This window comes from Haliaeetus albicilla, chromosome 12, assembly GCF_947461875.1.
Source record: "Haliaeetus albicilla chromosome 12, bHalAlb1.1, whole genome shotgun sequence".
NCBI classification, from domain to species: domain Eukaryota; kingdom Metazoa; phylum Chordata; class Aves; order Accipitriformes; family Accipitridae; genus Haliaeetus; species Haliaeetus albicilla.
Genome location: NC_091494.1, coordinates 42,523,074 through 42,535,815, shown reverse-complemented (window position 1 = coordinate 42,535,815; position 12,742 = coordinate 42,523,074). Strand labels below are relative to the sequence as shown.

General features: G+C 58.5%; 1 protein-coding gene across 1 annotated transcript; it reads right to left on the bottom strand.

The window, feature by feature from the left end:
• Positions 1–3,732: 3,732 nt before the first annotated feature.
• NPTX1 (neuronal pentraxin 1) lies at positions 3,733–8,078 on the bottom strand. The gene is made up of 5 exons (XM_069799449.1): positions 7,533–8,078; positions 7,236–7,443; positions 6,280–6,524; positions 6,003–6,182; positions 3,733–5,856 (listed from the first exon to the last, which is right to left on the bottom strand). Exons 1-5 carry the CDS (start codon positions 8,007–8,009, stop codon positions 5,635–5,637), a joined length of 1,332 nt encoding a protein of 443 aa, XP_069655550.1. The 5' UTR covers positions 8,010–8,078; the 3' UTR covers positions 3,733–5,634.
• Positions 8,079–12,742: the final 4,664 nt, after the last annotated feature.

The following is a 12,742-nucleotide window of genomic DNA, read 5'->3' as shown; positions in this document are numbered from 1 at the left end:
TGAAGACAAAGAGGGTTTTCTGTAGGCATGTGCCAACATTTCTACCGCTTCCCTGGCACAGCCCTGCCCAGGCTCAGAGCTGAGCCCCCCTCGCTGCTCCTGGGGGCTCTGCCCGCTGTGCACCGGCTCCCTGCTCCGTGTCTCATGCATATTTAATCCGGGTCTCATGGAGCCATGGGCTCCCGGCACGCCAGCGCAGGCCAGGCATACGGCATGACACGCTCGCTACTAATTAATCTAACGGCATGTTATTAAGTGCCTAGCATGCCTTTGGCACTGCATAATAATGATGCTCTGGGATGTTTCTGGACCCAGTGCAGACAGCGTTGCTTGCAGGCAGCCGTTCCCCTCCGGGGTGGGGGGTGTGTGCGTGCCCCCAGGCCCTCCTGCTCAGGGCAGGGATGCGGGAGAGGCCGTCTCGGGACACCCTGTCTCTCTGGTTTTCACAGGCGTTTTGCTGTAAAATACAGCCGATTTAATTTTTCATCTAGCCCATCACCTCCTCTCACCTCTTGAAAGCCCTTGGTGGAGCTGACCTGTGCCCGAGGAGTGGGGAGAAAAGGATGGGCAACGGGGTGCAAAACGCCCGCGCGCGAGAGTGGTTTCTCTTCCGTGTGAGTCTCCAGCGAGAAGTCAGATCAGAGCTGTAAATCCCAGCTGTATCCTGCCCTTAAGAACTCTCCCTCGCCCCCGTCAATATTTCTGAGCCATCTCCCGAGTTGTGGGGCCTGTCCTCACGCAGCCCAAGATCTCCATCTGCTCCGCTGCTCTAAAAGCCTCCTGGATTTAGCGCGCTCGGCGCTGGTGCGTGTAACGCTCTCCCTCATCCCTGTGCTTGCAGGGGATGCTAGGCTGGCTGTCACCAGCATCAGCGAGGCAGAGCTGGTGCCGGTAAACAGCTTTCAGCCCCGAGCAGCAGTTTCTGGTTGCAGGGTGAGGTGTCAGGATTGGTGAGTCTTATTGATGGGCCTGTGCTGCTCATCTCCTCTCGCAGGATCCTCCCTCCCTCCCTGCCCGCCACGGGAGCCGGCGTTGCTGCAGTGGCAGCAGCGCTGGGACGCGCAGGTCGCACGCCCGGAGCTGCTGCTGTGTGCCGAGCTGTCCCGGGAGGGACGGGCAGGGATGGTCCTGGGGCTGCTCTGCACCTCTTTGCGCTGCCTGAAATGGCTGTACGCGTGAGGGCAGGCACAGGGGGTTCAATACCCAGAGATTTCTGTGGGGCTGAGAGGCAGACCAAGGGTCCCCTCGCAGCCTCGGGGAGCTCGGGAGGTTTGTTACCCCCTCTCTTGATGCAGAAGTCTCGGCTCCTCCAGCTCCAGCCCCCTCAACCGTCACCCACATCCCACCTTGCTCTCGCCAGCAGCCTCCCACCCGCTCTGCCCCTGCCGTGCTGCTGCTGCCCGCCTCGGGGAGCGAGACAGCCCCGCTTTAATCACGGTGATGTTTTCCAGCTACCAGCAGAAAAAAAAAAAAAAGCAGCCTGTTAGTGTAATTTTTTTATTGCAGTTTAAATCGTAGTGCAGCACAAGCCTCCAGCTGGGGGTATCGTTTCCCTCTCCTGCGGTAGGGGGTGGGCACTGTAGTTTTATCTTGGCACCTGGGATGGCCGAGCGTAGCTGAGAAGACGGCTGTCCCGGCGGGCAGGGCCCTGCTCGGAGCTGGGACAGGACTGGGGTGGGCTGGCGGTGGCTGGGAACAATGCAGGAGCTGCCACCCCGTTCCCTGGGTAAAAATAGCATTCCCCTTGCAAAGATGTAGGCTGTTCCCAGTGACACGAAACCACACAGCCTGTCCTTGGAGCAGCTGGTTTTCAGGGGCGGGGGGGAAGGGGATGGTATCTGCATCGCTGGGGAGGGCTGAGCTCTGCTCGAGGGCTGGGGAGGAGAGCTGCCTGGGGAAGGGGGGTGTGTGTGGCGGGGGTTTTCTGGCTGGAGCTCTGCAATCTTGGTGCCTTTGTAAGGCTGTCAAGATGCTGATCTAAAGCACTTCTAGACCTGGGGGGGGGGATCTGGGGAATCGGGGAGGGGGAAACTCTCGGCTGCACGGTTCTCTTCAACACCCCTTCTGTGTCCTCTGGCACCGCGCCCCTGCTTTAATTCCTGTGCCTGCGTTGCTCCCCATCCTGCCCACCTACGAGCCTTGGCTGAGGCTCCCTTGGCAGCCCATCTGTGCCTTCTCTCTAATCACCTGCAAGAGTGACTGATGAGTGGCATGTTACACTCTCAGCCTGTCTCCTGCGGGACTCAGTAAATTGCCCTAAACCAGTTTTGATGTATCATTCTACCACTTGCCCGCAGAGGATTCCTGATCCTGACTGTCCTCTGCCCAGGGTACCCAGCGCTTGGAATTCTGCCTCTGTGGCTGGCAGCACGGGAAAACACACTGGGTCCCCAGACCTCAGACCTGCAGTTTGGCTTGAAGCATCCTCCCTCTCTCCCTCGCGCTGTTGGCCGTATTATGATGTATTACAACTCGAGGCATCCTGAAAAGGACCTGGAGCAGTCACAGGAGTGAACCCTCCTAAGGAAAAGAGGCTTTATGAGGGTGGCAGGCGCTGGGTGAAGGAGAGGGGCCCCGGAGTGGCTGTTCTCCAGCAGCTGGGGATGCGGGAGGTGGCCGCTCCGGGATGCGGTTAGCAGAGGCTGCTGTTGGCTGTAGAGGTTGCTTGGGAAGATGCAGCATAAGCGGCCGCGGGACCCTTGCCGTGGCCCTTGCCAGCCCCCAGGAGCCGAGACCCCCCCGGCCACAAGCGTGGCAGCAGCGAGGGCTCTGCTGAGTTGTGCCGGCTGCCTCCCACGGGGCTGCGTCACCGTGTCCTTGCTCTTACGGAGGAAGGAAGGGGAGTGCCGGTGCCACCAAGTGCTGCATGGTGCCCGAGGCAGCAGTACTGAACTGGACCCGTACAGCTCCCGTTCCCGGTTGCAATGGGATGGGGTGGGTTACAGGTGTGTGCGGGGGGGGAGTTGTTTCTGGCTGGTTATAAGGAGTAAATAATGGTTTTACTGCTTGTATCTTTGATGCTAAAAGCAATCTATCTGGCAAGCCTGTTCTGCAGCAGATGCGTAACAAGAGGGAGTTGGTAGCCGTGACTTAGGAGCAGCGTAAACCACTCCGTGAGGCGCAGCCCTGCGCTGCCAAGTCCTTGTGCCAGTGGCACACGGATGGCCTCTAGCCACGCCGCCCTCTGAGCCAAGTGCCCCGGTGTCACCCCTGCGCTCAGATTTGCCCTTTGGAGCGATGCCTTCCAGGAACTGCTTTTGGAGCCCAGCCTGGCTCCCCCAAAGGACAAGCAAAGTTCCCCAAGCGCAGCTCCTGCCTGCAGGGAGGGAGCGGGAGCCGCACGGTCCTGCCCGCACCGGGAGTGTTTGCTGCAGAGCTGATGGGCAGTGTGGGCTGCGGGGTGTCATTGTCCCCACCATGGCCAGCCTGGCAGAGACAGCTGGGGGGAGCTGAGCTTCCAGCCTGCATCTTGGGGGGAGGGGGAAAACAAACAAAAAAAAAAAATCAATTTTTGTATGATGGTGTTGCATAAACCAGGGAAAGGTGCGGTCTAATGCTACAGGAGAAGGAGAGAGCCTGGCAGGTACGGCCGAGGCTCAGGGGGTGCCCATGCAGGCTCTGAGGGGAACCAGGCAGCAATTCCTGCTTTACACAGGCAAAACTTTCCTCTGTAAAGAGATCGGCTCCCAAGCACTGGCTGCTCAGGGAACTGACACATTTAAGAGAACCCGCTGTCTTTCTTCACTCTTTATTGTGTAAAAATAAAGTCAACAATTCATGTAATCTCGGCAATAAGATGGAAAAAGCATGAGTATCAGTAGAAACAGTGCATTTTCAGAACGGCTGATGCGGACTGGATGCGTAGTATATTGTAACCCATTCAAAACCCAAAGGAGACAAATAGAGCAAGTAATAGGAAAAATGTACAGCTTTGGTTAGCAAAATAATGACAAATTAAGATACGTTTATTCTCTCCCCTACTATACACTATATACATTGTGTTGACATCACACCCTTTTAATTTTTTGGCAAATCCGACGCACCTGGGACTGTAGGTGAAACCTTTTCAGTGGTCTTGTTCTCCTCAGCAGGTTGTGCTTGTCGCTTTGCTGATGTGAACAGATTCTTAGGAGGAACTTAAATTAACTCACGATGGTTTTGGATTTTGTTCAGTGGTTTTTTGTTGGGTTTTTTTGTTTGTTTTTTTAAAAAGAGCACAGTTTAAAATATGCTGCCCTGAGCCACAGTTCGTACGAAGGTATTTCGATCTCGGGGGTTGTGTGTCGCTGCGTGTGCTGCTCTTCGGCTGGACGCTGGTTCCCCGAAGCGACGGTGGCTGGGCCAGCTCTGTGCTCCCGGCCGGGGGCGGCCGTGGCCTTGCCCGGCTCCGTAGGGGCCCCTCCACGCTGCACGTCTCTTTGCCACATCTTTGGAGTCGGTCAGGGAGGCTCTGGAGCCTTGTAGGAATTCTCGGCCTCATCCTCCACTGCCACCCAGGGCAGCCCTCGGGGGGTCAGTGGGGGGGGCTGGGGGGTGATTTCTGCAATCTGTAGTACAAACCAGGAGTTTAGAAAAGCAAACCATACAAAATGCATCTATTATTTCAAAATACGTTTCTTTATCTCTTTTTTCCTGCAGAATCTCAAAGTACTTTTTTCTCAGGGAGCACTGCTTAATTCTATATTTTTTTTATCTTCATAAAAATACCCTTTTTTTTAATTGGTAATAAACTTCCCTTTACAGTAAGAGAAACAATATAGTGTATTATCAAAAGCAGAAAGGCTTCAGACTTTTCAGTGGTAGCTAAACTTCCAGGGGACGGTAAAGGCTATTTTTCACCAGCTACGGCGCGTAGGAGGCCTTGGGGGGCTGCAGGCGGTGGGGCCGGGGGGACGTACCTGAGTGCGGCAGGTCAGGGAGCGGGGCCGGTGGGGGGGGGCGTTGTCCCATCCGGGGGGGTCCCGCCCCGGTGCCCACCGCAGCCCAGGACTATGGCTGTGGTGCTCGGGAGCAGCGCCGGCCGGGGAAGGGGGCAACGGGGCTCGCCTGGGAAGGTGTGTGGGGGGGTCCCTTACCTGGGGGGGGGGGTTACCCCCTCCTTGGAGTCCCGGCTGCTACCGCATCCCAGGCGGGAGTGCAACTGAGGGGGGGATGTTGCAATCCTTCCCCAGCTCCGGGGGTACCACCCCCCCCGGGGGGGGGTGTTTCAGGCTGGAGGGAGAAGAGCCCTAAGGGGGGGGGCTCCAGTCCGGGCCCCGCAGCCTTTTAAGGCGCCGGTGCCCGGGGAAAGCGGGGCTGTCCCGGCGGGGGGGGGAGGCAGCGGCGGCGAAGCGGGTGGCCGGGCCCGGTGGGGGGGGGTTTTAGGGGGGACAGGGACGGCGGGAGGGGGCGCAGCCGCGCCAGGCCAAGGCACGCAGGCGTTGAAGGACGTTGGCAAGACAGAAACCAGAGGGTCGTGGGGCTCCGGGGGTGGGTGGCCCCGCTGCCGGGGGCATCCCCGCTCCTCGGGATGAGATGGGTGGCTTCGTTCTGGGTTGGTTTTGCGCAAAAACAAAAAAAAAAAAAAGGAGAAAAAAAAGAAAAAAAAAAAAGAAAAAAAGAACCCGATGAGGTTTCTCTCGCTTGTCCGTGGCCCTAGTTGAGCTGGCGACAGGCCTCGAAAGTCCACTTGGTGGCCCCGCCGTAGATGTCGATGTTGGCCTCAGCCCACGCGATGACGTTGCCCGCGAGCGCCTTGGTGCTGCAGGTGGCCAGGCTGTACACCTCCCCGGGGCTCAGCTTTCTGTCCCACACGTTGAAGTGGGCCAGCTCCCCCACGAAGGCCTGTGTGGCGTCGAACCCGCCGCCCAGCGTGTCCTGCGGAGGAGCCACCGTCACGGGGGGGCACACGGCCGGGCTGTCCCGTCCCACCCCGGGAACACCCGGCGCCGTCCATCCCCTCGGGCGCAACCAGCCGAGCAGAGACCCCCACACCTACGCACACCTCCCCCCCCAGCCCTTACCTGCTCCTGCCCCAGGACCAGGACCCCCTGGGGCTTGATGGGATGGTAGGGTGCCAGGTTCTCGCCGCTGCCGGTCTGCGTGCCGTCCTGGTAGGCTTCCCACACGCCGTCCCGTGTGGTCCAGGTGACGCAGATGTGGTGCCACTTGCCGTCATTGATGACAAAGGGCAGTTTGGCCACCTGTGGGTGGTGGGTCAGGGTGGTGGGCATGGGGGTCCCCCATGCTGCCCACCCCCCCAGCCTGCCCAGCACCCTTCCCTGCTCCCCAGGGCCGTACCTTGTCATTGATGAGGATCTCCATGGGGTTGTTGCCCCACTCAATGAGCACCAGCTCGTTAGCCTGCCCGGGCACAGCGTAGGAAAAGGGGGTGCCCATGCCGGGGGAGGCGTTGGACTTCATCCACATGCAGACGCTGAAGGCGTACATCTCGGGCAGGCTCTTCTTCACCTTGGCGTACATGTAGTTGGTGCGCAGCGGGAAGGTGAGCTGGAACCTGTCCGGGGGCCGGTTGTCCTTCTGGCCTGCAGGGGTGGAGGCATGGTGGGCTCCGGCCGGACCCTCTGCCCGCTTTGGGGGTGTCGTGTCCACCCCCCCCAACCGCCCCCCGTTATGTAACGGGCCTTGAGATGGCAGCAAGGAGCAAATCCCTCCGGCCCTGCACGGCTGCCTAATCCCCAGCACAGGGCAGTGCCCGGAGCATCCCTGGCTCCTACCGCGGAGCCCACGGGCACCGTCTGGCTACGGCTGGGGGAAAGGGACCGCTCCAGGGCTGGGAGATTGGAGTGGCTCGGCATCCCAGTCCCCGGCATCCCGCCCGGCCGGAGCGGCTCGCCATTCCCGGTCCCCGGCATCCCGGTCCCCGGCATCCCGCCCTACCGGAGCGGCTCGGCGTTCCCGGTCCCCGGCATCCCGCCCGGCCGGAGCGGCTCGGGGTTCCCGGTCCCCGGCATCCCGGTCCACGGCATCCCGCCCTACCGGAGCGGCTCGGCATTCCCGGTCCCCGGCATCCCGCCCGGCCGGAGCGGCTTGGCATTCCCGGTCCCCGGCATCCCGGTCCCCGGCATCCCGCCCGGCCGGAGCGGCTCGGCATCCCGGCCGCCGGCATCCCGGTCGGTGGCGAGCGGGCACGGCCGGTGGCGGGGTGGGGGAGCGGGGGGAGGCTGCGGGACCGGCCCCGCCGGGAGGCTGGCCCGGGTGTCCCGCGGGCAACGGGGCCGGGGAGCTGCCGGTACCTTTCTCCAGGTCGCTGATGCGCTGGTGCAGCGACGTGAGGGTGCTCTCGATCTTGCCGCGCTCCTCGGACTCGTTCTTGGGGTTGAACTTGCCCTCCTCCAGGCTGTTCACCCGGGACAGCACCTGCCGCTCCAGGTCGTCGATTTTGTTCTGCAGGATGTCCTTCAGGTTGTTGGTCTGGCCGGAGGAGTTCATCCTGCTGAACTGCTGCAAGGGGCGAGGGCGGGCGCGTTACCGCCCGCTCCCCGCTCCGGGCGGCTCCCCCCCGGGGCGGCGGGACGGACCGCACCGCGTACCTCCAGGTTCTCCAGCCTGGTCTTGAGGGACTGCAGCGTCTGCCCCAGCTGGCTGAGGGTCTCGGCGGCGGGCGCCCGCGACAGGTCCCCCATGGTGTTTTTGGAGAAGCCGGCCTTCCTGCCGGCCCCCCCGCCCTTGGCCTCGCCGGGCGGCCCCTCCAGCACGCTCTGGCTCTCGCAGCGGCCCAGCTTGGCCGTCAGCTCCCGGATGGTCTCCTTCTGGTTCATGATGGTCTCCTTCTGCTGCAGCACCGTTTCCCGCAGCTGCAGCACCGTACTTTTCAGCTCCTCGGCGGAGCCGGTGCCCGGCGCGGTGGCGGCGCACATGTCCCCGTCCAGCGGCACCGAGGTGCAGATGAAGCGCGTCTGCCCGAAGCTCTGCCCGCGGCCGCGCAGGCAGCGCAGCGAGAGGAGGAGGAGGAAGAGGAGGAAGAAGCGGAGGCTGCTGCTGCCGCCGCCGGGGGGCCCCGCCGCCATGGCTGGACCGGGACCGGGACCGGGACCGGGACCGGCTCCGCCGCTCTCCGCGGGCCCACTGCGGCACGCGGCCCCTCTTATAGCGCCCGGGCGGGGCCGCGCGCCCTGACGTCACGGCGCGTGGAATCCCGGCCGCGCCACCGGGAGGAGGAGGAGGAGGAGGAGGAAGAAGAAGAAGAAGAAGGGGGGGGGGCGTGAGTGTGTGCGTGAGTGTGTGTGCGCGGAGTGGGGGGGGGGGGGGCCGCGTCCGGGTGTGGCTGCGTGTGTGTGTGTGTACGGGGGGGGGCGTGGGAGTGAGTGGGCGCGGGCCCGTGGCGAAGAGATCGTGCTTTGGGGTGGGGGGTGTGCGCGCGCAGGGGGTCCCGTACTGGAAGGGGTCGCCCCGCGTTCTCCGTGGGGTCCGTGTCCGTGGGGGTCCGTGTGCGGTCCCGCACCCGCCCCCCCCCACGCCCGATGGCAGCACTGGGGGCCGCCCCCCCCCCGTGGGCTCGCCGTGCCCGTGGGGGGGGCTCGGTGCCGTTTCCTCGCCCCGCCCGGGGCTGTTCCCGGCAGCCCGGCAAAGCGTCTCCTCGTTCCCCCCCTCCCCGGGCATCCCCGGTCCTGCTCCCCCCGCAACCCCCCCCGGCCCGCAATTTCCCCAGCCGGGCAGCCCCCACGGCAGGGGAGCGCGCAGGGCTCCCGGGGGCTCCGTGGGGAGGACACGGGTGGGCTGTGGGTCGGGGCCGGGGGCTCTGCCCTCCAGCCCAAGCAGCTCGGTCGGGGGCGAAGCCGAGTGCTGGGGGGGTTGCCGGGGGGGTGGGAGGGCAGGAGGGTGGGGGGCTGCGGCCCCGGTGGGCGCCCACCGGTGGCTGCGTGTCCCCAGGAACGAGGTGCGGCAAAGGGGTGTTGGTGCACAGCTCTGCCGTGGGCAGAGGAGAGCGACTGCTGCTTTTCTTCTTCCTTTTTAATCGGGAAGAAAAAAAATCGCCAGGCAGTGGTTGGATCTGTCCTTGGTGGAAATAAGTTCGTGGCCATCAGAACCGCCGCTTTTCTCATCTTTCAGCACTTCAACCAAGGCCAATTCCTCTTCAGTCCCCGAGAAGCGAGCGAGCGGCTTCTCCCTGAATTTGTTCCCCGCAGCTTTCCCTTGGCCAGGACACCTGAGCAGGAGCAGGACCAGGCCGGCCCCGCAGCCCCGGCTCCTTGAGGGTCTTCTACCTGTTGGTTTTATCCTGGTCTTCTCTCCGTGATATTGTATGGTGTTAGGAAATAACCTAAACTGCTGAGAGGTTTAGCTAGCAGGCTGCCTGGCTAAACATGCTTCTGACTGTACCATAGGTGAATTTGGTCCTCTCGGTTCAGTTCACTGCCTGCTCTACCCAACCTGCGCTGCAGCAGTCCATATGGCTGGAGTATTTCCCTGTGAAATATGAAGCAATTAATTTTGATTAGCAAAGTGGGTCAGTAAAATACAAACTTTCAGTCCATGGATCCGCAAAAGACGAAGTACTACCGCTCCGTGGTCCTTTCCCCCCTTTGTCTCCCCTGTGATTTGGGCCTGATGAGCCCTCTCCAGGAGCTGGAGCGCAGCGAGTGGCTCGCAGCAAGACCTGTGGCTGCGTGGCTCAGTTTGATGCCTTTTCTGTTGCAGGTGTTTGTCTAGCCCCAAGAGTTTTATGACACACTACCTTGGCATAGAGCGTTTCCTTCTCAAAGGCACCTGAGCTGCTTTTGCGAGGCCCCTTTCCTCACCCAGCAGTGCTCTGTGGGTTACAGTTAAAACAGCATTTCATGGCCAAACCCAGAGGGTTGGGGTTGTCATCAGGCCCAGCAGAAAGGGGATGGCAGGGTTGGCAAACCCCCCAGTTGTCTGCCGTGGCTGGGTATGGCCATTGATGCCCAGCCCAGGGGAACCAGGGCAGGGCTGGGACACAAGTGGCCAAGAAGTACAGAGATGTGCCAGAGTGCTCAGCACCTCTGTAGCACCTTCTCTGGGATCCTGCGGTGCTTTCGTTGCTGCCTTCCATCCAACCTGTCCCAGTGCTTATGGGCACCGCAGAGACTTGTTCTTTGTAGCCTTCCTAAGGCTTCTGGTTCTTACTGCTGATCCTGCCCCCGCACAGCAGTTCAGAGCCCCCTGAAACCCATGAGGAGCTCATCTCTGGTGCTGTGTGCTTTGCTTCAGGAAATTCTGGGGGAAAATCTGCATTTCGACTAGGTTCTTCGCTTCTGGCTTTATTGCCCTGGTTACTTTTCCTGCTGTTTGCTCTCTGTGCTGTAGAGCATTTCAATGCAATGGGAATGGAGCAGAGAGGAGTTAAGGAGGGGAACAGGCAGGATGTGTTTTACTGGGCAGACCAGTCTCCCTTCTGTGCTGGTTTGGTTTTGGGGTTGGTTTGGGGTTGGGTTGGGTTGGTTTTTTTTTTTGTTTGATTTGTTTTTTTCAGAAAAAGGATGCTATGGAAAAGGCTGAAAAGACTGCAGGTCTAATTCTTCTGCCACAGGCAGGAACGCAAACCAAAAATAATGTTACTGCAGGCAATACAATTACACCCAGTGTAGAACTGGTCTGAGAGGCAGCTGAATTGGTACCCGCTTCTGTTAACATCTGCATGGTATCGGCAAAGCTGTTCATGTCACTGAACCTATTTGACTAGGAATCTTTTGTCATCCACAGTACATTATGCTGAGATGAGACCAAGGTGACAGGTGCAATAAAATAAACACTCTGATACTATGGTGATGGAGACCGTATAAACACCTAGATAGGAAAAAACAACAAAGCTGCACTACAATAGATAAGCAAAATAACCCCTGTGTCTCCTAATGCAAAGAAAGAACTAGAAAATATGATCAAGATTTCAGCTTTCCCAGAACCACTGAATCATGCAGTAGGATCCGTTGCTGCTTTTGTAGGTTTAGGAGCTGTGTGGGTATAATGGAATAATGGAGCCCCTATTATTTTTAACTCTTCTCTTTCCTCTTCCAAAGCGCGCTCTGTAGCTAGCTGATTTATTGCTCTGTAGCTGAAAAGAGCTGAGCACAGCTATCAAGGACCCTTGGAGATGATTTAGTTCTGAACAGGAGCCAGCAGGCACATTTGTGTTTGTGATGGACGAGTATCATTTTGGACAGTCCAGGGTGCTCCCTCCAGGGACCAGAAGCCCTGGCTCCCAGTGCCCTCTGCCACCGCCAGTTGTCCAGTGCAGAGGTGAGGTATGCAAATATTCAATCTGTTCAACGCTAACCTTTGTGTGAGAACAGCAGAGTTACAAATGCGTAAAGGACATTTTTTTTAAGTGGACAAATCTCTTTAATCCCAGGAGCTGGAGCCCTAGGGAGCAGGGAGTAGAAGGTTTCTCTCCTGTTTGTGCAGCCTGCTGTACATAAAACATCTCCTGTGGGGTAATGCTGATTCCGCATTTAAGTCTCCTCTGCGGAGTGGGAACAATATGATCCATTATGGGATGAAGACAGCTTTGCGATGGGAAACAGTAATGGGTAGACTTCACTGAGCGAGAAATCCTTTTGTTTGTGCATCTAGCTGGTACGCAGCTGAGCGGCTGGTTGTGCCCGTGTTCTCTCTGAGGTTCCCAGAGGGATCGTCCACTCCAGCCCCTGCCTGCACACCCCCATCCCCAACATGCTTAAAGCAGGACGTGGCAGTGGCTATGAGGCTGTTCTGTTGGGGTTTTTTTAATATAAAAGCTTGTTCTCAGGGGGACTACAGCAACAACAGGACCTCTGGTCACACTACCGCACCGCTGTCTGTGCGGAGCCCATATGTGGAGGGAGCAGGATCCTTCCCAAAGCCCTTTGCCTTGTGCAGCCAGACGAGACGCACAGAACCAGCACGCATCTCCGAGCTGCTCCGTCGTTAAGTTTGCAGAATAGTGCATATGCAAAATCTTTTTTTTTTACACCTTCTAAAATCTACAGCTGTCATTAGAACAGCTTGAGCATGGTGTGTAGCTTGTACAAATACAGTGTGTGTAAGGTGGAGTATTCCCTTCTGTAGCAGACAAACACTTTGGACTGGAGTTCGGAAATTTGCTGCATTTTGCTGCAGTCTTTCTTTGCAGATCTCTCCCTCTCTGTTTCTCTCCCTCTCTCTCTCTCACACACACATTCACTCTCTCCCCTTTTTTCCTTCCCTTTCTTTCATTGTTCCCCTCTCAAAAGTCGGTTTCCTTCTAAATTGCCTGACATTTACATCCAGTGAGAATGAGGAGTGTGTTCTTTGTACTAGTAGGACTCAGTGATGCTATAGGGACACAGATCCTTTCATTACAAATAATTAATTTAGCTATATATTGCATAACATCCTAAAAAGCTTTCTAGGGCAATCTCATGCTAGCTGGATGCACAGTTCCTATCAATATTACATTACATTTGGGTACAACAGTTATGAAGTTTCATTAAAAATTTAATTTGTGGTTTAAAACTGCAGCTTTCCCTTAAAAGTGTAGCAGAGAAACCATTTTGGCTGCTTCAGGACTGATCTTGCATTAGCCAAAAATTGCAGGGAGAGCTGCAGAAGGGGCTCAGTACCGTGGTGATGCTCCCTGCCCAGGAATCCAACGGGCTGGAGCAAGAGAGGGAGGGAACTGGGGCTTGGCATCTGGCTACACAGTGTCCTGTTGGGTTCCTGCCAGCTGTGAGATGCTCTTTTTTGAGTATAGAATTAAGCATTAACCTGTGTCTCTGGTTAGCAGCCACACGTGAGCACAAAAAAGACCCTACCCCATTTCACG

Excerpts from the sequence above, each read along its gene's own strand:
- NPTX1 (XM_069799449.1), bottom strand. The coding sequence starts at position 8,009 with ATGGCGGCGGGGCCCCCCGGCGGCGGCAGCAGCAGCCTCCGCTTCTTC. Across the intron at positions 6,525-7,235 it reads CATCAGCGACCTGGAGAAAG|GCCAGAAGGACAACCGGCCC; the intron begins GTACCGGCAGCT and ends CCACCCCTGCAG. Across the intron at positions 6,183-6,279 it reads AGATCCTCATCAATGACAAG|GTGGCCAAACTGCCCTTTGT; the intron begins GTACGGCCCTGG and ends CACCACCCACAG.